The following is a 25,335-nucleotide window of genomic DNA, read 5'->3' on the forward strand; positions in this document are numbered from 1 at the left end:
TCTGACTGATTTCCTGACTTTTTCCTGTCGGATTCAGGGTCTTCACTGTTTTCTGACTGGTTTCCTTTCTCATCTGACTTTGAGTTCTCATTGTCCTCTGGAGCAAAATGAAAGTGAAACAAAGCATTAGCAATAGGAACATAATATTATAATTCAAGTCCAGGTTTCTACCTACCAATGAAATTGGATTTGCTTTAACCTTTATTTTTGGCAAAAGATGTTCTCTTCTGTAGAGCTGCTTTTTTTTTTTTTTTCAGTGTTGTGTTGGGAGAGCTTTGATCACCATGAATGTCTCTAACTCAGGACTGTTAATGCACCAGAAGCCTATGCTACATGGCTGCACCTCAATTGAGGGGCCTTTTCATCTGCTCACCCGACAGGAATCCTGACAGCTGTGAGCACAACAGCATTGTAGCTGTGCCATCCAAAGAGGAGTCAGTGAACAATCCCATTATCCCCTAATGTTCTGGTGATTGTTCTTTCACATCCATGTTCTCCTGCAGTGGGCAGGCATCCACGTATTGCACTATTTACTAATGAAGATTCTAGTACTCTCATCTCATTTTCCTATGACCATTGCCACTTTTGAAGTGGCATAGAGTCTCTGGCTGCAGTGGAATTAATTACTGCTGATTTCCTCCCATGTGAGAGGAGAAGCAACTTGTGTATGAATGAATGAACAAACCAGTTAAAAAAAATGAATAAACCAGTTTATTGTTAAAACAATTTTGCTATGTTGCTAGACTGTTGTCTTATATTGTCCTGAAGGAAAACAAGTATAAAAAAATACAGAAAAAATAATCAGCCAATGAATCAATTTCTTGGTTGATCCAAATCATCTAAAGACCATTGAAAATAGCACATCTACAGCCCCGAGAAGCTGTCACTCTTCTTGCTTGAATTAATTTAATTATAATTCTAATATGGGTGAGATAAACACTGTAGCCCACTGGACTCGGAGAGCCAAAGCAGCTTTGAGACTGAATATGCTCCATTATCACACTGTGTTTGAAAGGGTCAAAAAAGGTTTCAGGAAACCCCGTCCTTTACAGACCAGCCAGAAATCTTTTGTTGCCTAATAAAAGACGTTTTTCACTCATCAGAGCCAAGTACTACCCTTTTCAACATCCTTGCTTTAGGTGGAGAGGGGAAGGATTCATTTGCCTCTAAAGATATTGGTTACTTCTGGAGCCATTTCAATACCAAAGTATTTCCCAGAAGTGCTGAAGGTGGGTTTGACAGGAAAGCTGCCTGAGCATTTAGGACACTGCACTTTGCAGGTCACTTTGTGAGATTTCTGCTTGTGTGAACAGCAGCAGAGAGATCCTTCTTTTTGAAAAATAAAACCTACAGGAAAAAAGTAGTGGCTGTAAACCCCTAAGTCTCATCCAGCTTTTAGTTCCACCTAGGACTGAATTTGTCCTACAATTTTTTCTTCCTTTTTTTTGAAGATGCTTTCTTTTAAGGCCATGGTTACCAGCTGGGGAAGGGTGGTCTTAGCGTGAGGTGGTCTAAAGCTACACAATATTTGCCTGGGATTATATCACAGCTTCAACTGAACTTGTTGGTTTAATCTAAAATACTGTTCCAAATTCAGGTCCTTTGGCATTTCTATTTAATGCCTTTGTAGTAAACAAGCCCCTGTGTCTTCTGCCTTCCAAGACTCCCAGATATCTCCTTCAGAGATATAAGTATCTGTGCACCTTTGGAATGCTGTCTTGTTCTGCATCAGCTTTAGAAGTCATGAATGTACATGTATTTCTCATGTGCTCACTTGGAGAAATCTCCAGTGCATTTCCAGGGAAATGCAAACTGTTCTCCACATATGTGTTATTTGGCTATTTAGGAACAAGACAGCATAAAGGAAACACTGGGAATGGATGAAGAAATTCCCAATGACAGTGGTCAGCAAGCCTGCACATTGACTTAAACCAAACTGTCAAAGGATAACAAATAAAAGCAAAAGATGAAAGAGAACATCCATATTAAAATATTATATAATATAATAGCATATAATATAATATCCTGATCCTCTTCTTGCTTTTTCTTGATTTATATCACAGTGATCCATTTTCTCTACAGTGTTTTTGGTAGTTATCATAGACATGAGAGAAAAATCATCTATCTGTCTGTTTGTCTATCTATCTATCCACCCATCCTACATAGAACAGCTGAATAACATCTTTACTTCTTGGGCTACAGGAAAACACACTTCTCTCAAGGCCAGATGATTTGCACCTATGCCTAGGTAACCACTGTTAAAACTAACAGGGAATGTGTGAACCATCTGTGCACTGGACCATCTGTAGGACTAATTTACACATAGAACTTGAGAAGTACACTCAGCTTTTAAAAAACAGCTGAAGTCCCAGACTTAAAGAGCTTAGAAACAAGTTGTTGAACCCACACATTTTAATGAAATATAACTTTTAACCCAATAAAACTCTAAATTTTTTCAATCTTTACTGCCCCCTAGTGAGACTCTTCAAGAATGTATTTATACAAAAGGAGTCATAAAGATTGACGGTGGAGACCTCTCTGGAAAATGTCTGCCTACTTTGGAAAGAGAAGACCTTGAATTTTATCCAACAGTTGCAAACCCAAGTTCTCTGCACAAGGCAAAACACCTTAAGCACAGCTGGGAAATCAAATATTTAGTTTGGTGCTATGTAGGCAAGAATGCGTGAAGAAAGCGAAGAGAAATTCTGAGGAAATGGAAAGGCTAAGGTCATTAAAAGATTTTGCTAGTGTTTTTCAATTTAATTTTATATGATTTTTTTGTTTGTTTGTTTTAATGGAACAATACTCGAGAAGGAAAAGCAACTGAAAAGCTGATCCTGTGGCTTTCATGATGAGAACCTCTCGTGGGTGTAAAGGCACACCATGTGTGTTACCTGAGTTGTCCTTTGAGTCCGATTCAGAGTCAGAGGTCTCTGAGGATTCTGAGGTTTTCTCTGGCAGGTGAGGAAGTTGTGCAATATCCATTGGAGTGTCCTTGTACTCTGGGTTACTGAAGAGGATACAGCAAATATAAAGAGGATACAGCAAATATAAACACAATTGGATGATTTGCAGTTTCATGATTTTTTCCTCTTTTCATATCAAAGTTCAGGAACAAAGAACAGGAAGAAAAGCAGAGTAAACACAGAAACACATATTTTTGGCTTCAGAGCTTCACAGCAGGGATTTTGTGAAGGTTTATTTTAATACTGCAGTCAAAAACTTTTATTGACCAGGTACTAAACCTTGTTTGATTCTAGTGAAGTTTTAGAGCTATCAAAGCATCCTTGCTGAAGTGGGACATCGTGGCTTGTGTGATATCTAGCAGTAAAGCTACACTGTGTAATCATCCAACAACAAAATATCTCGATTTCGATCCCATTACTGTGCCTGGGAGGACAGAGAGAGTGTTTTAACTCTTCCAATCTGTTTCTCTCCCACTGGCAATGTCTATTAGAGTTATCTCTGTAGAAATGTTCTCTATCAACCTTGCCAGAGTCCTTTCAATGCCTGTTTTTCTCAACATTCCAGTTTTCCACATTTTAATCAAGCATATCATACATGAAATTATTAAGGAGGTGCTCAGCTAGGGCTAAAAACGTGACCACTGTTCCAAAGAATCTGGCCAAAAATTAGATAAAATAGGTTACATATTTTTAAATACAGCACACATACATCCACATCAGCAAGAAACCAAAAACAACCTCTCTAACTATGTGACAGATGCACATGTGCATGTTAAGATGCATATGTTAGGGATAAAGAACTGTCAACACACCCATTATAATCATATCTTCATCTGCTCATGTGGTGCTCACCTGTGACTTGTTAGCAAGGAACATGACTGCAATCTAAAAAAGCTCCACTGCCAGAGAGATGGAAGAAAACCCCTGCAACACTCTGCTTTTGCAGGTTTGTACCTTTTTAAATGTGTTCCTTTCTTAAATGCGTGCAAATACAGGGGAACAGCCATAGCTATACATAAGTGGTAGAGAATATTAACAATAACAAAGTCTTTAATAATTTTTGAATGAGTGAGCATTTCCATGCAGTTCAATTCTGGTAAAATGGAAAATCCACAGTCCTGCATGGAACAATATGAGGCAGCACTGGGGGTGCCTGACACATTTTCAGAATGACAGTATGCTCATATTCACTCTTGGAGTGCACTGTGAAAACTCAGAGTTCACACAGTTCACATTGAGATGCCGTGTTACAATTATCATCTTTATGGCTTTGTCCTGACAAAGTGACTTTATTCTGTTGCATCCCAGGGCAGTCCCCAAACTTGCCCCCTCCAAGCAAAAGATGTTTGAGGGCTTTCACACTGTGAATAACAAGTTGCTAGAACAAGAACAGCATTAATCCTCCCTGTCACCATAATTAGTCTATCCTTTTACAGACAGCTGAATCATACTTTCTAATGCATGGAAATGTATACAGACCAGTACTCCTGCTAAGAGTAGACCTAATTATGCCTTAATCTGTTATTAAAATATTATTTGGACATTTAGATCTTTTGTGAATTCCAGTACAAGGAGAAATCTAAATTAAAAACACAAATTCAGTGAAGACGTTAATATTTCTCTAACAGACTAGAAAAATCGGGTTCTGGGAGGAGAGCTGGGGAAGACAGACCACACAGCTTTTCTTTTCTTTTTTGGTTAGGTATATTCTGCTTGTAGAGAAAAATATTTTGAGGGATGTTTGTGGACTAGGTTCACCTATTGTCTGGAAAGCAGCAAAGGGGACAGAGGCAGCTGTTCATAATTCTTATGCACGACTTTTACAGCTAAAGCAGGAAATATGAGAACATTTCTGGGCATTTTGCAGCCCTGTTAAGGACTGGGGCAGTGAATCTGTACTTCCAGTTCAGAATTGTCAGCCTTAATCTGACCTCTGGAAATGCTGCGTTCTGCCTCACACTTGCAATAACAGACAAAAAGGTAGCAGGATAAGGAAATGTTCAGAAAAGCCTGTGCTAAATCATATCAGGCCAAAAATCTGCAGGTGCCAGGGAAAACTCCGCTGCTGGGTGAGGTTTCCCTCAGTACCCCTTGAATGCTCTCCTGCCAGGGGTTGCTTCCTTCTCTCCCCCAAAAGGGGAATCAGAAGCATTTCAACATGCAAGTTTAGGCAGGCACAGTCTCTTCAGGGCTTGCTGGACTTGGCATAATAAGTCACAATCTAACCCCTAGACATCACTTTGAACTCTCATGGCATCAAAGGGAATATAACAAACCATGACAAGCACTTTAAAAGGAGAACAGGCCAGAAAATGACAATTGCATTTCATGACAATCTCAAGGTTTCAAATTTTATTTGTTTGTTTGTTCTGCTTTGGAATGAAACAGAAAATCTCCCAATCTTATTGAACATTTTCACAAAACAGAATGTGCTGAAAGGTATTTTCAGATGAGAAAGGTCAGGTTTATAATTCACTGTCTCTCGGTGACTGTTGGTTTTCCCTTGAGCTCTGAAATCAGTCCTTTAAAAATACTGGTAAAACAGAATTTCTCAGGGAACAGCCTTTCGTTCAAGCAATTACTACTATTTCTATTTAAAATAGTTCTAATAGCTTAAAATAGTAGTCTATAGTACTTTTGTTTTTAAATGTTGTATTTTTCATTGTGAATATTATCTGATGCTTACAGGAACAACAAAGTTGTTTGAACCTTTTTTGTCCTGAGAAAGTTCCTCTCTCTGGAGTGAACTGGCAAATGCCTTTCAGAGATAACTTTTTTTTTTTTGCTGTACCAGCAGATTGCTTCCCTGCATTTTTAATATCCAAATAAAACAGTGCCAAACACTTCACACCAGATTTTGTAACACAGCTACTGAAAGTTGGTGTGGATAATTTTTATCTTTGAGCTCACATTGAGTAGATTTCAGGGCATGCAATAAAATAGTGGAGGCTTTATTTCAAGACTGAGGCAGCATAATAATTCAAGAATATTCTCATGTGCAGAGATACGACAGATGCCTCAATAACTATAACAAAATGGCACGGCTTTTGACAAGGACTACATGAAAAGTTCTTCTTAACTTTCTCTGTTAGGCTGTTGTTTTTTCCTAGACCTCTCACTGACAGGGACAAGCAACAGAGACAGCAGCTGAAGTGAGAGAAGTGACTGGGAGACCTACCTAAGGAGGTAATTGACCCAAATGATATTCTTCTCACTTGCGTTCTTGGCGTTGACAGCTATGGTTGCACTAGATTGTATCCAGATATAACCTCCGTTCTTCTGCATCCAGCGGTAATACTTTGTTACACACTGACCCTTATTCAGCACTGACAGGAAAATACAAACAAAACACAAGCAAGATAGAGTACGTGTTAGAATTGTGGTAAAATGACCTTCATTGTACAACGTGACACAAGTATAAGCAGAAGATACTTGGCTTCTTTTGGATTTAATGCCAGTGAGACGACAAACAGGATCTGAAGTTCAGTATAACTAGCATTTTACAAGTTTTAAAGTATAATTTTAATCTACTTTTGGAAACTCCAGTGGAAGAAGAAAAGCAAAAAAACCTACAAATCTCTAAGGTTCTCAGAATACTCTTTGCTGTGTGGACATTTCCAATGCACTCAATGTCAAACTGTAAAAAAAGAAAAGGAAAAAAGAGGCAAATTTATATGTGATTTATTCATAGCTTCTAGGTAGACCTCTTTGAGATTCTGGATATTTGAAAGGTTTGGGAAGATACTCTACCCCTGCTGCTTTGATCATTTCTCCTCATTGCAGGCGATATCAACCACTGAACTTATACATCTGTTTCTTTGATCTTGTCAAACAGAATTTACAGTTCTCAGATGAACCAAATCTCCACTGGTCAGTGGGGGAAAAGTCTTTGGAGAATTTACTTTCTACCAGAGCAAAGTAAATCCACCAACAGGCTGAGAAAGAGGCCTAGGGGAGGCACAGAATGGCTTGGTTAGAGCCAAAGAGTGACAGCCGTCTTGGATGCTTGAAATATGCTAGGAAACAGAAAGAAGTAAAAGCAATCAGTAATGTGAAACGGTGCTGGTTGATGCTCACAGCAAGACAGCTTAAAAATACAGATGTTTAAAGTAATACCTCAGCCAAAATATTGCCAAGTTGAAACGGATTTGTTTTGTATCTGATTCCTCCGCGTCAGGAGAAGGGAATGAAAGGCAAAGCTTTCGGTGGAAGGCAGCAGAACGCTTTTACAAAACCCGTAAAGTACACAAAGTCTCGCAGGGCCGCTGCCGGAGCCCTTTCCCTGCCCGCCTGCCTCCCCATTCCCGCAAAGCTTCCTGCACTAGAGGGCAGTGTGCCTTCACAGTCTCCGCCGGCTTTTGTCATGTCCTTGTCTCCGTCTGCGAAAATGAAAAACCTCTAACTGCTGTAATAAATTTGGCTAAATTAGCTGCTAAATGGTTATCTCAAGTAATATGTATTTGCATTAATCATCTTGCTCTAAACCAGAACAAGCCAGAGTCCTAAAGACGTAGTAAATTCATATTGTCCATTTAATTACGGCTAATAAGTGCTTCATATACAATAGTTTCATGAAGTACATTTTCTTTTTTTTTCTTTTTTCCTTTTCCTTTTCTTTTTTCTTTTTCTTTCTTCCTTTTTTTTTTTTTGTTGAGAGAAAAGAAAAAAGTCACTTTGGAAAAGGATAAGTATTTAAGGCAGTTAAAGTTCCTACCATAAATGTGACAAATGACACTTTGGAGCTTTCAAGTTAACCAAGTGTCTATACTCCCAATTATACATGTGAATGTATCTATATCTAAATCTGTGTACAGCAGATATCTACAGAAAAAAGATGTTTACAAAGGCAGCCATACAAACAGCGATGTTTCCTTACCTTGGAGGTATCCTCCAATCCCCACTTCAATTTTTCAACTACTAGAGAAAAACATGCATGTAAAATAATGCCATGTAAAGTGAATGTGAAGTGCAAGTTATGTTTAGCTCTAATATAAACAAATATTTGTATCTGGGTCTTATTGTTTTTAAGCAGACTCTAGTGAACTAAGTTTGGTCCTGGCAGACATCAATATTTCCCTAAATTTTTACTTTTGTACTTCAAGCTCTAAATATTCCACTATGATAATTCATTGTCTACAAAACCTCATTATACAGCAGAATAAAGATAAAACTTGAACAACTGACTACCCAGCATTTCTGTCAAACCAATGTTGTAAGCCACTTTAGAAAACAATCTCACATAAATTAGCCCAAGTTTATCAGTTAGGAAGAATAAGGGAAGAAAAGCATTGCTGTAAGTTTTGATTATGGTAAGCATTTCCATTTCAGTAAAACAGGACATTCAAAATACTTGGCTTACAGCTGAGTGTAAAACTGATGTGCACACAAGTGTGGAGTGATACTCTCTCTCTTCTGGAAACGTGAATACCCACAGCTGAGTGCAGGAACTAGTAAAATCTATCTGCACTTGTACCTACTAAATACACTTGTGTCTTCCTTGGAACAGTTTTTAACTAAGGAGTTTACCATGCTACACAGATGCCAAAGGACAACTGTCCACATACACATTTGAAAATCAAAGTACCAGGTGAGTCACTAGGCAGTGGCTGAAGGGCACACTGCAGTTATTCATAGTGACAGTCATAAGGTCCCAGATTCTCCAGCTCTTTGGTCATCCTAGACAATTCCTCCATCCTTCAGTAACTTATACACTGGTTGTTGCACCACTGGAAAAGTCTGTGTCATGGACTGAACACAGCATTCATTTCAGAGCTATGGAAAAGAGGAAAAGATGCCTGCTTTCTTGAGAATGAGAATTTTGTGCATCAGAGCTATATACAAACCATCTGCACTCAGAGTTCAGGCTCCCAAGCACAAAGAATACATCCAAAGAATGTTTGAAATACTGTATTAAAAATGAACTTTCTGTGAAGTTCATCTACCTGCAAATTCCCACTCTATTTTTGGCCAGCTTAGATATACTACCAGATACACAGAATTTTTCTTGCTGCATCTGTCTAAAGGACATTTCATATAAGAGATTTGTGGCCCATGCTCTAAAGGAAGTCCCATGATTCAATATAAAAATTCTCTCTATAAAGAGATTCTTCGGCAGGCAAGCTGCACTGTGCTGCTAAATCTGGTTGTTACCTCCTGTGAGAGTGCACTAGGCACCCCCAATTCAGTTCTGAAAATTCCAAGCATGCCTTGAAAAGAAATTTCTAAATGTGATGAAAGAAAATGATAATGAAAAAAAATTTGAATTGTTTTCTAATTTACGGTATTCTTTAACTGCTGGCATTGCCAACCTGCAACTTTGAAATTAGATGAGCATTTTGAGGCAAAAAAAAGCAATTAGAAGGAGGCAACAGGGAAGGAAATTTATCCAGTTTATTGTTAACTAGTTTTACTGAGTAAAGCCCACTTTCATTTCAAAGATCTTCAGTTTGCAGGTACTCTCCATTAAGAGAGTTCCTGATTTTGAGAAGAAATGAAAGCAAAGAATCACTCTACTCAGCTCTAATTGTGAAGATATGTTTTCTAACTAGCAACAGACCACGCATTTCAGTTTAGCATAAACCGAATGTAAATGTAATGCCATGTAGATTACATCCTGAATTGCCAGGATGTTTTGTTTTCAGGCAAATCCCTCACTCACTGAGCAGTGCAAATCATTTTATATTTCTATTTGTGTTATACATGGAGTACTCAGTATGGCAGACAAGGTGAGACTTGTGACCAGATTGGTGGGATGGCTCATGCGATGGGATTAAGCATGATTGGGTTGTGTATATATATATATATATATATATATATACACACACGCCCACATATAGAGACATATACACAAACCCTTTAATCAAAGGGACTAACTGAGGGTTAATGTTTTAAAATTGGTGACATTTATGTCAGCTGCACAGACATATTCCCTAAAATGGTGGATGGTAAACCTGATTAAAATTTGCTGAAATGTTACCTAGTTCCTCAATTTGAATTCAGTGGTTGGCATGCAAAAAGCGCACAGTATGTCATGGTAAGAAATAAAAAAAACCCCTCACTTATTTCTCAAAGTATGAATATATTGCTGTGTACACAGTTCCCAACAGAGGGATTTCAGTTTTCCTTGGTAGCTTTGTGCACAGCAATATTCTTGTAGCGGCAGAATGAAGGAGGGGGAAAAAGAAGAAACAGTCAGTGTTCTTTGCAGGAACCTATTTCTGTTAGAAAATTAAAATAAATCAGTACAAGTTTGTCTTCAGAAATATGGTTACAAATAGAAAAAGAACATAGTTTCTTCCTGTAAGGCTGTTCTGAGAAATCAAAGCCAAAGCTTCTAAATAGTGAGTTGTGTTTTAAAAGAAGGAAGTAGCTTAATTCAGTTTGAAGAGGAGATGAAGAAATTGTGTATCAAAAGCAGTCTTTTAGCAAAGTCTCTTACAAAAGGACATTTTACTCATGTGCATATGCATTTAAAAGCTACACTATATTGCGTATTCAGGTAAGTATTGAGTAAATAGGAAATGATGAGATCATCTTACATATTCACACAGCTTCACAAAGAGGCTCTTTATAATTGGTGAAAATATTGAGGTTACATCTGCTGTGCTATTCACCCTTCTCCTTGAAATACCTTTATCAATGACTGGATGGTATTGATACTGAACTCCTCTCATGGTAAACTTATAAGAATATTTTTAATTTACTGCACGAGGTTGAAATTGCTGTACTTAATGCTACAGTCAGATACTTAGCTGCAGCCACAAGTACTCTTTCTACATTCACAAAACTGGCAGACGAAACATGAAAAGGAATACTGACTCTTTAATCTCCACTTCTCCACCTAAGGCCCAAGGCAAGCTGACAGGGTAACTTCGTTCTGGAAACAGAAGGGTTTTTATTTTTTTAATTCTGGATTACTTTTTCTTCTGCTTTTGAAAACTGTGGGCTATAGGGGAATGAACCTGGCATAGACTTAAAACAAGAACAAGTTTCTTTATCTGAAAAGTTACAGTCCTTGATGCTTACAGGAAGGTCATTTTCAAACCCCACAGGAAAAATAGCATCACAGCCAGAAAGAGTGCATTAAGTGCCTTACTTGCCTGTAACAGAGACAGTTGTCCATTTATAATAGCTCTGAGGATCAAGTGAGTCTTTGATGTTGTAAGGACTTTCCTATAGATTTTGCAATTAGTGAGCTAGATGTTTAAAATAGTGGGTATCCACTATTTTAGCAATGAAAAATATTTAGCAATGTTAAATGATGCTTGGTACAGAATCAGGAGCTAGATGATAGGAGACCTGTAGACATGTGGTGAGGAATCATAAGTCAGGTATGTAACTCTCCACAAACAACTCTATTTTGGATCTACTGCATGGGGTAGAGGGAGGAGGAGGGGACGTAAGCCTGGACAGTGTGTGAATGCATTGTCTGCCTGGTGGGCCAAAAGCAAGGCCTTCAGAGCAGATTGCTTGGTAAAGAATGCCAGCTTCCCATCTCAAGAGTCCCCCTGGGCAATGCTGCTCTACCTCTCTCCATTGCACACAGCTCCTCACCAGCCCTGTCTGACTTACTGCATCTCAACAGAGCTCTTCTAAAGAAAATTCCAAAGATGAGAACTGCTTTAAGAAAATGCTGGTGAGGCTTTAGAAAGCTGTGTTTTATTCACAGCACACAACGGTAGAAAGCCCTGAGTGCTGGACAGAGAACATCTTTTTTAGCATAGGGTAGAAAGCAATCTATCGTGTCAATACCACTGACTGAGACCTGGCTGCCACTGTGATATCAGAGAGTAATAGTTGCAGGTTTATAAACATAAATTCATCTTTTCCTACCATAAGCGGGAAGTAGCAGATCAGGTTCATGAAAGAAAACTGTACTTCACTGATATTGAAACTCCCACCGAACTTCTTCATTCACCTGGGTATTCTTTTAGGCATCTACAGTCACTCTAAAAATGCTAAGTATGGCAATCGATTCATTGCTTACTTTAAAATCTGAAATACTGTTTAATCTTCCAGTGTAGGGATGTTACACACATAAATACGTGATAAATTAGGCAAAATTAAGTATCAACAACCTTGCAGGAAAAATAAAGAGCCTTAATCAAGCATTTAGAAATATTTGAAACCTTAAGAATGTTTGAAAACTGAGCAACACTTTTCCTGCCTCTTTGCAGAAAAGCAAATGTTAAAAGCAGTCTGAGTCAAACTATTAAAAAATGTGAATTCACATCAGGATCAAAGTTTGTAACTTGCCAAATACAGTGAGGAAGGCCTTGCATGCTGCATGTGAAAATTATCTTAGATTAGGACCAGGAAGATGTTTTGTTAAAAATCAATTCTGTTATCAGTTTACATGACATCAGTTCACAGTAGCAGTGCAAATTTATTAAAACCAAGCAAAGACACAAAAATTAGTGTTTCCCAGCACCATGGAAATCTTAATCTCCTACTTGAACAGCAGAGGCACTTTTCTCTCCCCCTTCTTTTTGTGATTATTATAACATACCATTTTCCCATGGCCCAATGTTTGAAATGGAAACTTTATAATTATGCATAACCATGAATATTAACAAGACTATATAATTCTAGGTAAAATGTTTATTTCAAAATGTTATGTAGGTATTGATCAAATGGAATGCAATGTACCGCTAGAGGCACTATTCAATGGAAGCTTATGGCATGCATATTAGAATACTGTTCTGTGGTTTCTATAGATAAAATTGATGTAAGTAAATGATATAAGTTTATTTTATGACAGACTGGATTGAAAAATGAGCAGCAGATTTTTCTACCTAGGATTCTCTAGGCTGTCTTGTCTTTTTCTTAACTTTTTTCCCCCTCATGATTTGTCTCTCTCCCCATGACTTCAATCCTGCCATAAAGTGATTTTCTTCTGTTAATATTGAAACGGTCGTTTAGAAACCCAAGCCTGCTTTGAACACCAACTTCAGACAGAACTTCCATTATCATTAATGAACTCTCTGTTCAAACTGTAGGGGAAAATGAAATCCCAGATCCAAATTTTGCCCTTAGCTACTAAAACTCTACATCAGAGGAGAAATTTGGCCTTGCTTGCTCAAGAAACTGAAATCTGTCCTCCATCTCTCCACTAACATTAATGTCCATCATACGACAACCTATGTAAGATTAATGATTTTAGAATATAACCCTTTCCATCCCAAATGTATCTGTGGACTATACATAACAACATCTCCCAAAAACAGGGAAAAGAGACTGAAGATTTATGGAAGCAGACTGGCAGCAATATTAATTTTATCTTTGAATTACCTACGTTAAAAATGGTCTGTTTCATGGGATGGGATACCTTTAAACATGCTTTCATTTCTGGAATAAGAGTCCCTGTTTGGGTGCTTGGGCTGAGTGAAATGAGTGATTTCCTCAGGCTGATCTCTAGAGGAAAGGCACCCAGAGCACAGCGTCATGGTGGTATGGCACAGCTGAATGTTCAAACTCCCTCTAACCAGCACAGAGATGGCATCGCCATCTCACATCTGACAGCAGATGTTTTTGAAATATACTGTCCCTTTATACCACATGACTTGTAAAAAGTAAAAAACGCCCAAAGATTTACACCTTTCCACAGACCTTAATAAGATAGTTTAGTGCTAACCCCCCCACAGAAAACCCAAACAACACTAACACAACTTTGTAAAATAAAAATAAAAGAACTTTGGAATAATTATGCACTTTGTGATCTCAGAAACAATACTTAGCAACATATGGACATTGAGTTAAAAGGCTTCAGGTGTTTTGAAGGATATTCCCAAAGGACTGAAGTAAATTCCTGTACCAGCCCACCCACTTTATAGGTTATCAGGCATCAATACCAACATGGACCCACCACATGACGCATGGATGGCAAAGCTTCAGGGGTTTTATGCAGGTTCTTTCAAACGAGTGCTAATAAGACCTGCTGCCACACATTTGATATGTGCTACAAAGTTTACTGATACTGTTTTCCTATCCTTACAGCCTTGAAAACTGTCTCCCTTAGACACACAAGGTCAGCAGTCCAGATCTTTGAAAAAGAAAAAGAAGAGAAATAGCCCACAGCACTAACAGGTTTCTAAAAATCCTGGAAAATTCCGCAACAACTCCATCATACCTTCATAGTCACATTTTAGGATGGGGTATTTCACAGCCTAGTAAACGACAAAAAAATCCTTAATCCATTCTTGGATTTTCAGTGGGTTGACACTGATTTAGACTATAAGGTGATGGAAACTTCTGGTCTTGGTAATCTTGGAGACGCCCTCAACAGTGAAGGTAGAAAGGTATGTGACGGAAGTACCTTTGTCCTTTTTTAAAATGCCATGCATTTACATCCTCTAGCAAAAACCACAGAAATAGCTTGGTGGACAGAATGAAGGTGAAGCTGCTGGATGTGTACCATAATGTCATTTATTCCCATGGCTTTGCAATTAAACATATGCTTCTGCAATTTATCACAAGAATAATATCAAAATCTAAATTCTTTTTTGGGGTAGGAAATTTTGAGCACAAAAAAAACCCCAAAACTTTAAAAAGACCCCAGAAAGTTATTAACAGAGAATCAGGAAAACACAGAGGTTACCAGCAGAAGTCAGAGCACAACCTTCACTTTATAACCCCTTAATGCAGCATGTATTTATACAGCTGGTATTATGTACACTTCTAAGGTCAAAATAGGAGATTTTGGGTGCAAATTTCAACTAACTATGAGCTATGGAAGACACAATTGAAAGCCTACAAACTGAAATGGGAATGTACTAAATCAGTATTGTATTAGCTTTAATTTGAAAATAAAATAGCATCAGGAATTAAGTTAAAGGGTTATTGATGCAAACAATATCTGAAGCATCTTGCAGAATAACTGTATATTGCTAAGCTACAAAAGGCAAAATTCTGCAACTAGGTTTAGCAGCTAATGATTTGAACAGCCTAAAGATTTATCATTGTAGAGTTTTCTGGTTTGTTTACTATCCCAAAGATCGGATTCTCCTGATAAACACTTATCTATTTTACATTCAGAAAACATTTGTCTAATAGAAAAAAAATTGCAGGTTTTTCAAATATCACAAAGATTGAAAATTTTTGGGGATTAAAAATGATTTCTGAGTATTTTTATGGTTAATGGATAATTAAGCCACCAAATATTACAATAGTAACAACTGTTCTCCACACATAAAAATGTAAGCATCACCTGTGAAGATATGAGCCAGCCATGAGTTAATAGTGTATAAAACAAGGGTACAAGGCACACATAATTGCATACTGCAGACTATTGTTCCCCTTCTTTTAAAGTATCTGGCTTTGTTCAAAAACACAGACAAGGAAATAAGGCTAGACAGACCAATATCTCATGTAACCCAAAGAAGAATTTGCAGGAGCAAACACAACATCTTCAGGATTTCAAAGCATGGCTAAAAGACATGACAATACACACTCTTGGGTAGTAACCTTAAGATTCATTAGGACTGAAAAACAAACACCAGGCATGTGCTAAAACCAAAGTCCATGATCCTTTTTTGCCTTGTATGAAAAAAAAATAATTTCTTTACATGCTTCCATTTCTTCCAGTTTCTTATCTCCTGTTCCCTCAATTTGCTATATCTCCACCAGCTCCAGCCAAAAGGACTAAAGTGTGCCAGTGTCCAACACAGAAATCTTTGCAGGTCTATACTATGGACACAGAGAAAGATTGTGCAGGTAGTCAGACAAGCACTTCTGCAATACTTTGAAAACAACATACACTAGGCTGTCACCAGGGTGCCAGTTGGGCTTAGTTTAAGAAATAGCTAAACCCCTGACATTCTATCAGCCTAATTTAGAATCAATCTTGCTTTCCATCGATGATAATAAACTTGTACAAACATGAGATTCATTTGTATATTTTAGCATTTTATTTCAGTCCTGGAATGTAAAACCTGACATTGGAATCAGTTTGATTTTTTTGGTTATTGAAGATATTAAGCACTACAAGAGCATTGAAATTTCGATCTGATTAGGATAAAAATTCCTCAGGATCAAAACACTTCTTTTTTTCCCCCTACAGTTTTACTAATTGTGAGCTACTTGACATTGCAGAGTTATTCCACAGCATGATAGCAAAATATGTGAAGTATTTTACTGTTAGAAATTATCAACTCATTCTATTTGTTTTTCATGTGTTTGAGGTTATTAAGAGAATAAAAAATTATAACTGATGTGCATAAGTTAAAAGGGTTAGTTCAACTACAGCTGGTAGGCTAAACCACTAAGCAATATTTTGTAGAGCAATAGATTTTTTTCTACTGAACATACATAAAAGAAATCATGAATATATAACTGATTTAAAAGCAGACTGAGGGGGTAATATCCCTTGAAAAATAGGGGAGCCATGAAAAAGGTGAATGTGGAATAGTTTATTTTCAGAAAGACTGGATTATTCTAACCACTGGAAACCAGATAAAGTAGATGAGAGGGAGTGCTACCAAACATACTCATCAGAGACCTTTGCTTTATGGGAAATGAACTGCCCTGGCTCACTGTTGCTGAGGAATTGTATTTCTTATAGCTGTAAATCAAATCCTGAAGAAAGAGGATGATATTTTCTAAGCAATAGCTGACGACAACAGTATCTTTCTTGTCAGAGCCAGGTTTCTGAATTCAGACCTCAATTAGGATTTCAAAATGAAAAAGCACATTTTATATACCAATACCAATTGGTATGTACTTGTGACAGTGTTCTTGCAAACAATATATTAATTTTGAAATGATGGCATGTTATCATATATTTGCCCAAAAGTAAATTTATGGTTGCCTTCAGAGATCTGGACTTTCTTCCTTGCTGCTTTCTTAATGACCTTTATTGAAGAGCAATATCAAAAACTTGGTGTTCAATGAAGACCATTAATTTTTTACAATCAAATAGAAGATACATACTCCTGCTGCATTTGACATCCCCTCATTCCTAGCATGAAATGAACTTCTTAAAAAAGCTGTTACACACTTCTGAATTCTAACAGTGTCAAAAAAAGGGAAGCACACATGCACAGCATGTACTCCTGAAAGCAGCAATGGCCCTTGCTGCGCTCTATAGAGAGTGATAAGATCTGATACAACAGTAATTTTACTGATCTGCATGATTTCTGGTGTTGATTTGACATCAGATGTATCCTGCTAGCTTTAAGATCAGGTATTTTTGTCACTAATGTCATAAGAACAAGGCCAGTTCTACTCATGCAGGGATTCATGGCTTGGTGAAAGTGTTTGAACTGCCCTATGCTTGACACCCACTTCAGTCCTGCAATGCTTTTATGTGGTGGTGAGTAAATAGAGAGGATCCTGTCACCTTCCCCATTCTTACAAGTGGTAAAGTAGAACTGGGCCATGAGGGGTCTTTCTAGGCTGTTAGTTCTATATGCATAACTATGAAACACAAAACATTCAATTACAACTCTTTCATGGCACGTAACCCAATGAAGAGCTCTGTCACAGAACGAGGATTAGAGACTGTATCTGTGCCAGGGTACAGCCAGACCTGTAATTTTTGAGCGTTTGGATTGAAACAAAAGTTGTTGCAGCTTAGCCAGTTTCTGTGCATTAGCTGAGCCAACAGCTGGGTCATGATACTGGATGTGCACAGGCTGTTAGACTAGAGAACATTTTAATTATGATCTCTGTGAGAGAGACTTGATTTATGCAATGATTCTACCAGCAATTTGTTAAACAACCATTGTGAAGATGAACAGATAAGAAGATTCCCAAACTCCTGAAGCCATGTACCATTTTAAAACAGGAAAGAGCTTAATAAGGTAGAATTGTAACACCAAAATTTGGCTGAGAGATTTGTGAAAAAGCGTGATCATTCAAAGTTTGAATGAAACAGAAGAGAAACAATTGCCATAAACTTTTTTTTTCTGCTTGGAAAAAAATTATGCTTCAATAGCTTATGTTATCATGCCATGTATTATGGTGTTGCTATAAATGCAGGCAGAGTATGAATGTTGTTTTATTAATTCAAAAGGGATTCAAGGCATAACTTACATAAATCTCTTAATAGAAATTTTGAACCTAATGGAATTTTTGCTATTTACTTCACCGGGCTCAGAATTTTAGTCCACAAAATTGCTTTTTTATGGCATAATGCCTATGTCCATTGAAGCCAATGAAAGCTTTTCCAGTGACCACAACAGACCTTTCATTAGGGCAGTAGCTCCTTTACAAAAGCCTGTTGTCACTGCTATAGTCTTGCAGACCTTCTTCACAATTGTACTTGTTATGGTCGCATTCCTGAAACTGCTTTTGTCTTCTTTTATCTGAGATAGAGTTAACAAGGCCTGCTTTTCTAAGTTTCTAATGGGCTGCTATGATCTAAAGCCATCAATAGCCCTCTTCATTCTTTTTTCCTGTGTGATTTTGTGCAATGTTTTTTTCTTTGCTTGTTTTTCTCTTTGATATTTTTGAATATCTTGGATGAGAGGGCAGGGTACAGTGGTCTTACTTTTCCCTTATGATATGTTGTCAGTAAATAGGCAGAATAGCAGTTTCACTTATGTTTCTTTTACCCTTAAATCTACAATTGCAATTTGGATTTCTTCTTGTTTTAATCATTACAAATTATTTTATTTCCTGTAAAAATAAACCAAGATTTTTGGTTGCATTCTCCATCAAACCTTTCAGTTTGCTACTTTCTCAAGTCCTGTTTCTTTGTTTTCTCACTAGTGTTTTCTATCCATTACTTTAGCTTCCAAGTCCTCTTCAAAACATTGCACAAATCTGCTTTTTTTTTTTTTGGTTGTTGTTGTTTTTGTTTTTTTTTTTCCCATTGTGATCTCAAGCAGTTATTTCCTATGTTGTAGTGGTAAATATCCCCTTCTCTCTCTTTTGGGGAGGTAGTTCTGCTGGGTTCCACCTTCCACAGCCAGTGTTTGCCAGCTCATGAATTTTAGCTCTAATTCTAGTTTTACTAAACCATGAAGATTTTCTCCTTCTGGTTTGGTTTGAATTTGATTTTATAGGATTGGCAAGTTGCTATGAAGTATTTTGGGGTTCTACAATTTTTTTCTCTTGGTTTCTGTACAATTTTTACTGTCAGCTGCTAGAAGTTGAACATCTCTCTGGGCAAAGATATGAACCATGTTGGCTTCTGCAGAACTTATGTACTTCCCCAGTTATTCCCAAGACTAATTAAAACTTGAAAGTCTTTCATAAAGAGCATGGGTTTGAACACGAAAAGACAAAGGCAAAGCCCTGTATCTGGGATGGATGGATGGATTCCCTGCTGTGTCACAGGACTGGGACTGACTGGCTGGGTTGCTGCTGTGTGAAAAGGGACCTGGGGGTCCTGCTGGACACGATGCTAAGCATGAATCAGCAGGGCTGTACTGAAAAGTGCACAGCCAGCAGAGCACAGAAAGTCCTCATCCCCCTTCACTCATCACTCTTTAAACTGCATCTGGAATCTAATTTTAGGCTCCTACCATAGGAAATATATTGATAAACTTCAGTGAGCTGAGAAGAGGTCTGTCAAGATCCCCAGGGGCTGGTGTATTTGCTCTGTGAGGAAAGGCTGTGGAACCAGGCTTGTTTAGCCTGAAGATGAGGTGACTTCAGGGGAAACTAGCAGCATATCTGCAAGCAGGGTACTGCAAACATGGAGCCAGGAGCTGCACCATCAAAATAGGGAAATTCCAGCTGGATAGGAGGGAAAAAAACACCCCCAAAATCACAATGAGGATACCTGACACTTATTAAGATAATTGGAACAGGTTACTCAGAGAAGTTGTTGAGAATCTGAAGTTTTTCAACATCAACTACACAAAGTGCTAAAAAATTTGCTTCGAATTAGTATTGATCTTGGTTTTTTTTCTGTTTTTTTTTGAGTATTAGGTGGAACTAGATGATATCCCAGAGTTCCTTCCAACCTAAATGATTCTATGAGCATCTTGTTCCTATAAGGCAAGAACACAAATATACATAAAAGATGTAACCAGCTCTGTCTATTGAAAAGAAACAACTAGCCTGGCAAGAATAATTATGCTATAGCCACACAGCCAAGTTTGTGAGCCCTGCTATGCTGGATGTTGATAGTGGGAGAAATCTCTGTGTTTGTAAAGTTTGCAATCCAATCAGCTAAACTGAACATACAGTGAGAGCAGGAATACAGTAAGTTGATTTTCTTGAAGTCATTCCTGTCTTCAGGGTCTCCTGAGTCCTAGTCCAGTGCTTATATACTGGACCATACTACAGTCATACTCTCTGCATAGATCTTGAAATTTTCTGAAGATGAATGTTTCATAAAACATATCCTATTTGAGAGAGAAGTGCTCATGCAGAAGATTAAGGTCTTTTTCAAATGGGATGTTCATCTATGCCAGGTGGTATGGGAAATCTGAGTCATAAATATCTTTTATTTCCTTGGTCAGATAGTGCAGTGAAAGTGCAACTTGTCAGTTTTGACTTCCAGTTTCAAGAGTACCAAGAATTTGAGTTTCTGAATTTGTTCCTTCATTTCTCAGCAACTGACATATTCTCCTGGTTATTAAATGCTTAAAATTTAAATGACACAAAAGTATTTTGTTTATCCCTTTGGATAGTTGATTTTTTTTTTTCTGCAGAAACATATCTAACTTGATTTTATGCCAAACACATTTTACATTCTAGAAACTTTTGTAATCTTTACACAGCCTAATACTGCTGTTGGCTGCCATACGTTATAGAAGCTGTCCCTATTCTCCTGCTTTCCGATCAGTTATATTCCTATTTTCCCTTGCACATCATGCACGGTAATTTGGGATGGAACATTTTTTTCTTCTTTCTATTGTAGTCATATGGTTTTGTAAAATCTAATTAAATGTGGCTGCATTTGGGCTGCTGCCCTTTTTTAGGAAATGTTAGTAGGACATGGCACAGGGGGAGCGGAGTTATTCAAATCTGTGACTCTGAATTTAAGAAGCAGTTTGCAGATCATCTTCTGGATTAAGAAAAACACCAAAGTCAATCATAAATGCAGTCAGTCACTGAAACTTCCAAAGGATTATCTGGCTTCACTGCAGGCACAGATAAATTAGAGATTATGGGCATAAGTCTTTTTTCGCACAAGGGTAAATCAGGAGCCCCATCACTGAAGTCAACAGATCTCAACAAGAAAAGAATTAGGCCCCATGGCTTTTAGTAAGAGGAATACAAAGAGTTTAATTACAAGGAATCATGCTGAACCTCCCTTCCCCCATACACAGACACTGCACATGTTCTCTGGTAAGGTTTGTCTCTTGCAGCATTTTTGTACTTCTGTTATCCCCATCCCAGTCAGATACTCCCAGTGTGCATACAACAGGGACTTAGATGCTGTAAGGAAGGGGGCACTTAGATATTGACACATGGAGTGGTGAAAGCATTAGCAGGACTGTAGCTCAGTTCTGTATGAAAAAACCTGGTGAAATCCCAATTATGCTGCAGTTTTTTGTCCTCTGTGTTATGATTCTGAAAAACCCAAAATCCTTAAAGAGGAGGAGTTCCTATTCTGTGCCAGGGAGGGAGTTTCTCATGTAAGCAATGCCTCTTTAAGGATTAAAATAATGCATAGCACATGTAAATTAACAGCTGCTGGAAATTCAAGTAATACAAATGTAATACTTTATTTCCACATATTTAAATGGTCTTATATGTCTATAAAAAGACTGGAAAATAAATCACACAAAGAATTACATTTAAACCATCCTCTGTGAAAACCTCTGACCAAAAAAAAAGCAGGTGTAAGATGAAGATCCCAGTTGTGGAACATAAATAATAGTTTAGGAGCAATCAGCTGTTGTACCAGATAATTTGACAAAAATGGAAGTACTTACAGTCTAAGTGACTATGTCTAATGCCTTCCACATCTTCAGCATGAATGAAGTGGTAACATCTCTTTCCTACAATATCTACAGGGGTCAGATCCATGTAATCACTAATCCTAAAAAGGAAAAAGAACATAAAGCCTATAATTCAAGAAAGAAAAGAACAAAAGAATTGTCAAATGACTCAGAAAGTTAAATCTGCTAAAAAGTTTTTTCAGCATTATATCATTTGAATGGAATATCTGTACAAATGAGACAAGGCCTTAGAGGAAAAAAAAAGAAAAAAAATCTTTTAAAAGAAACCTAGAAATTATTTTATCTATTTAACTAAGTGGAAAATTCAATTCTAGTGCATATTCTCCATGTAGCATAACACCAGAACAATATAATTCCATGAAATTGTAAAGCATTAGTGACAATCCAAAATCCTCATTAAAAGACTAAGATGATTCAAGGTTACATAATAAAGTAGAAACATGTTATGTTTATACCAAATGATTAGAGACACATTTCATTTCAACAGATTGGTCTTCTATTGGGTATATTCATGAAAAAGCTCTTCAACCATTTCTTGGCACCAAGTCCAAACTCATATTTCAAGGGATATAATTTAAATGCTGAGACACACAGATGCCTCAGGGTGTTATCTTTTTTAGTCTAATTCATTTGGGAGCTCAGCTTTCACTCTGGGTCCTTTCAACTGGGACTTTGTTGTTTATTGCACATAGAAACTTTAAAATCTATTCTGCAGACCTTTGTGTGCGTGTGTCTGTGTGTGTGTCTGTGCACTTGTGTCCGTGTGCGTGTGTAAACTCACATCGTGGAGAGTCAAGGGGTCAACCTCCTTAAACACAGTACAGACATTTAAAAGAAAATTGGAAAATGCCCCACTCAAGCAAGAGTTTGAAACTATGTCTGTTTTCTAGACATAGGATACTTTTTTTAGGGTTTGAAATAATCTGCAATGATTGCGGTACATTCTGTGATAAAATCAGGTAGAGGAAATCCCACCCTGCCAGCCTGGTAGAAAGGGGCAATCTCTAGGCAAGCCACTACCCTGTGGTCCTATAAAAAATATGCATAGGCTTGTGTTTGAGCAGATCAATGGTTCCAATGACTTACAGGACTGAAATTTAAAGGTAGGTATATGGTACAATGTTTTGCTGAATTTGCTGCATTTGCTGAAATTACGCATTAGGCTTGAGGTTTGCTACACAAGACTGCTTCTGCACATCTGAAGGATCTACTGACAACCACCAACATGGCCAACAGGCCAAACCTCTGCCATGTGCTAATTTCTTTTTGGGCACATATTAGCAGATGTGGTATCACAGTCCACATTAAACTGGCTATTGTCTCTTTCCAAATGGTCTTCAATCCTCAACAGCTGAAAACACACGGACTGATCATGCACTGTAGCATCAGCCTCTCATTTTGCTTTTAGTTATTTATCACTATCTGAGATGATATTTCCTCTGCAGGTGCTTTTCTCACTCCACTAACTAATAAAGAAATCCCAGATTATTTTACATGGTGAATCTTATATGACAAAAATCCTACATTTGCAAAATAGACACAGATTAACATACCGCATTTTAGGCAACAAAATTTTATGTCCATATTTCACACTCTCTAAAAAAATATGATTTTTTAGGAATAGCCAGTATTCTAGCTAACAGATCTTGTCTCAGAGGGAAGCTAATGTCTGGCTAGTTTGTGCACTGAGTCCAGGATTATGAAGGAGATCTCTTCATTCTGAGGAAAGTAACAAGATGCACCCAAAGACTTGAGTAATGTCATTCCTGCTCACTGCTGTTTCAAGCAGGCAACCACTTGGAAAAGTAGGAGTACTATTGATCTCACCCCTGCTGATCCAATGGTCCACTGTGAGCATTCATTTCAGTTAAGTGGCATGGCTTCTGCTCCACACTCCCTGCAGCTGCCAGTAACTCCCCATTGCTCCATAAATAGTGCTTACAGCTTGCCCAGCATGGATCCATTTTTCTCTGTTTTCATCAATGTTGTGCTTGCTTTACTGTGGCACCGCAAAGAATTTCGTAGCTGCCCGCAAGTGCCAGGAGTCAAGCTCATATATTCAGGGTGGGATACTTATCTCCTTTTCTATAATCCCAGAAGAGAGATCCCAATGTCCCTGACTCAGAGAACAGCCTTGGCAAACACCCAGATAATTAATCTGACAGCTTTAATCAGCTGTTCTGTTAATTCCTTCCCATCTCTGTTTTTTTTTTTTTTGTTCATTTATGCAGTTTTTACAGTCATATTCTGCACTGTAGCTGCTGTGAAATCCAAGTCCTGTCATTCTTATTTCATTTTAGATGAGTGGAAATCCTGCTGCATCAGTGAGACCACATTCACCTCCCAGCACTGGCAGAAGCATTTCTACTATTTGAAACTAGCTTTATAAAATATTTTGAACAGATTTTTAACAATGACACAGGGGCTTAAAGTGGAATTATTGTAGCATGCATTCAAGTACCACTATATGCATTCTGCATTACCACGAGACAAAATCCGTAACAAATAAGGAAAAGTTGCTTTATAATGCTGTCTTCAGCTAAAAAATTGAAAAACATTAATAAACTCAAAACTTTCCTGCTGTCTTCCCACAGTTTACCATGTCTTATCAGCCCTTCCTATGTGATTACAAATCATTGCATATCACCTGATGAATTTTACAGTTTTTAGTGATGTCTTTCTCAGGCATTTGGAAGTTTTATTGCTACATGAGTATAAAAGGATGGTTTGAGAAAAATGTTTAATTAAAAAAACCCCACATATACAATTTAGGGCTCATAAAAATGCCAAACTCACAGCAGAGAAAGCATAAATCATCCTAATTTGGCCTAAAAGTTCATATCATTCTTGACCTGATGGAACAGTTCATTTTTCACATCTATTTGATTCCTGGCTTTTTTAATGGAGGTTGCCAATAAAGGCAGCAGTAAGTGCAGGTGATTTTGTTAAAAGGGAATTTGTTCATTAGGAACTGGATAGATACCAGCAACTCACTTCACAGAGGCCTTTGAAAAACTCTGCAGTGGTAGCAGCTTTCCATTACTACCTAGGTAGGTCACAGTGAAATCAAAGACTTAGGGAAAAGTTTTGTTCTAGATCCTATTCCTAACCCCCAAAGCTCTTTTGCCAGCATCTGGATAGTCACTGGCTAGAGTCTCAGGCAAAAAGCCCAAGCTTTAATGCCATTGTCCACTTTTTCTGTGACTGTGCAAACCACTTTCCATGAAGCAGTTTTTCCAAGCGTAAAAATGAGAATAATATATTCACTTTTAGACAATGATCTGGAAGTACAGATGAAGTGTTCTCTCTAATAGCCAAGTAGTATTTTAAAAAGCATTCCAGCAGTACAGCAATGTGGCAGCAAAGACAACCTCATAATTGAAATCCAATATTATTTTAAGTTGTTTAAGATCCTGATTCAACAAAACAGTTGAGTATCCTTTTTAATAAAACTTTATATTGATGTGCTATCCTGATCACAGGTATTCCACTATAATTGAGCAATTATG

The 25,335-nt window shown here is 37.6% G+C and overlaps 1 protein-coding gene across 6 annotated transcripts in view; it reads right to left on the reverse strand.

The window, feature by feature from the left end:
* Window positions 1–25,335, reverse strand: part of NPAS3 (neuronal PAS domain protein 3) — a 590,252-nt gene that overhangs the window by 3,921 nt on the left and 560,996 nt on the right. For all 6 annotated transcript variants that reach the window (XM_064713740.1, XM_064713739.1, XM_064713742.1 and 3 more), the window contains 4 exons: window positions 21,800–21,906; window positions 6,145–6,292; window positions 2,895–3,010; window positions 1–97 (listed from right to left, as the gene is read on the reverse strand). The exon at window positions 1–97 is cut by the window's left edge and continues 3,921 nt beyond it. In XM_064713740.1, coding sequence (XP_064569810.1) covers window positions 1–97; window positions 2,895–3,010; window positions 6,145–6,292; window positions 21,800–21,906 — 468 coding nt within the window. The remainder of the gene's footprint in view (window positions 98–2,894; window positions 3,011–6,144; window positions 6,293–21,799; window positions 21,907–25,335) is intronic.

Source organism: Zonotrichia leucophrys, chromosome 5 (genome assembly GCF_028769735.1).
Source record: "Zonotrichia leucophrys gambelii isolate GWCS_2022_RI chromosome 5, RI_Zleu_2.0, whole genome shotgun sequence".
Lineage (NCBI taxonomy): Eukaryota > Metazoa > Chordata > Aves > Passeriformes > Passerellidae > Zonotrichia > Zonotrichia leucophrys.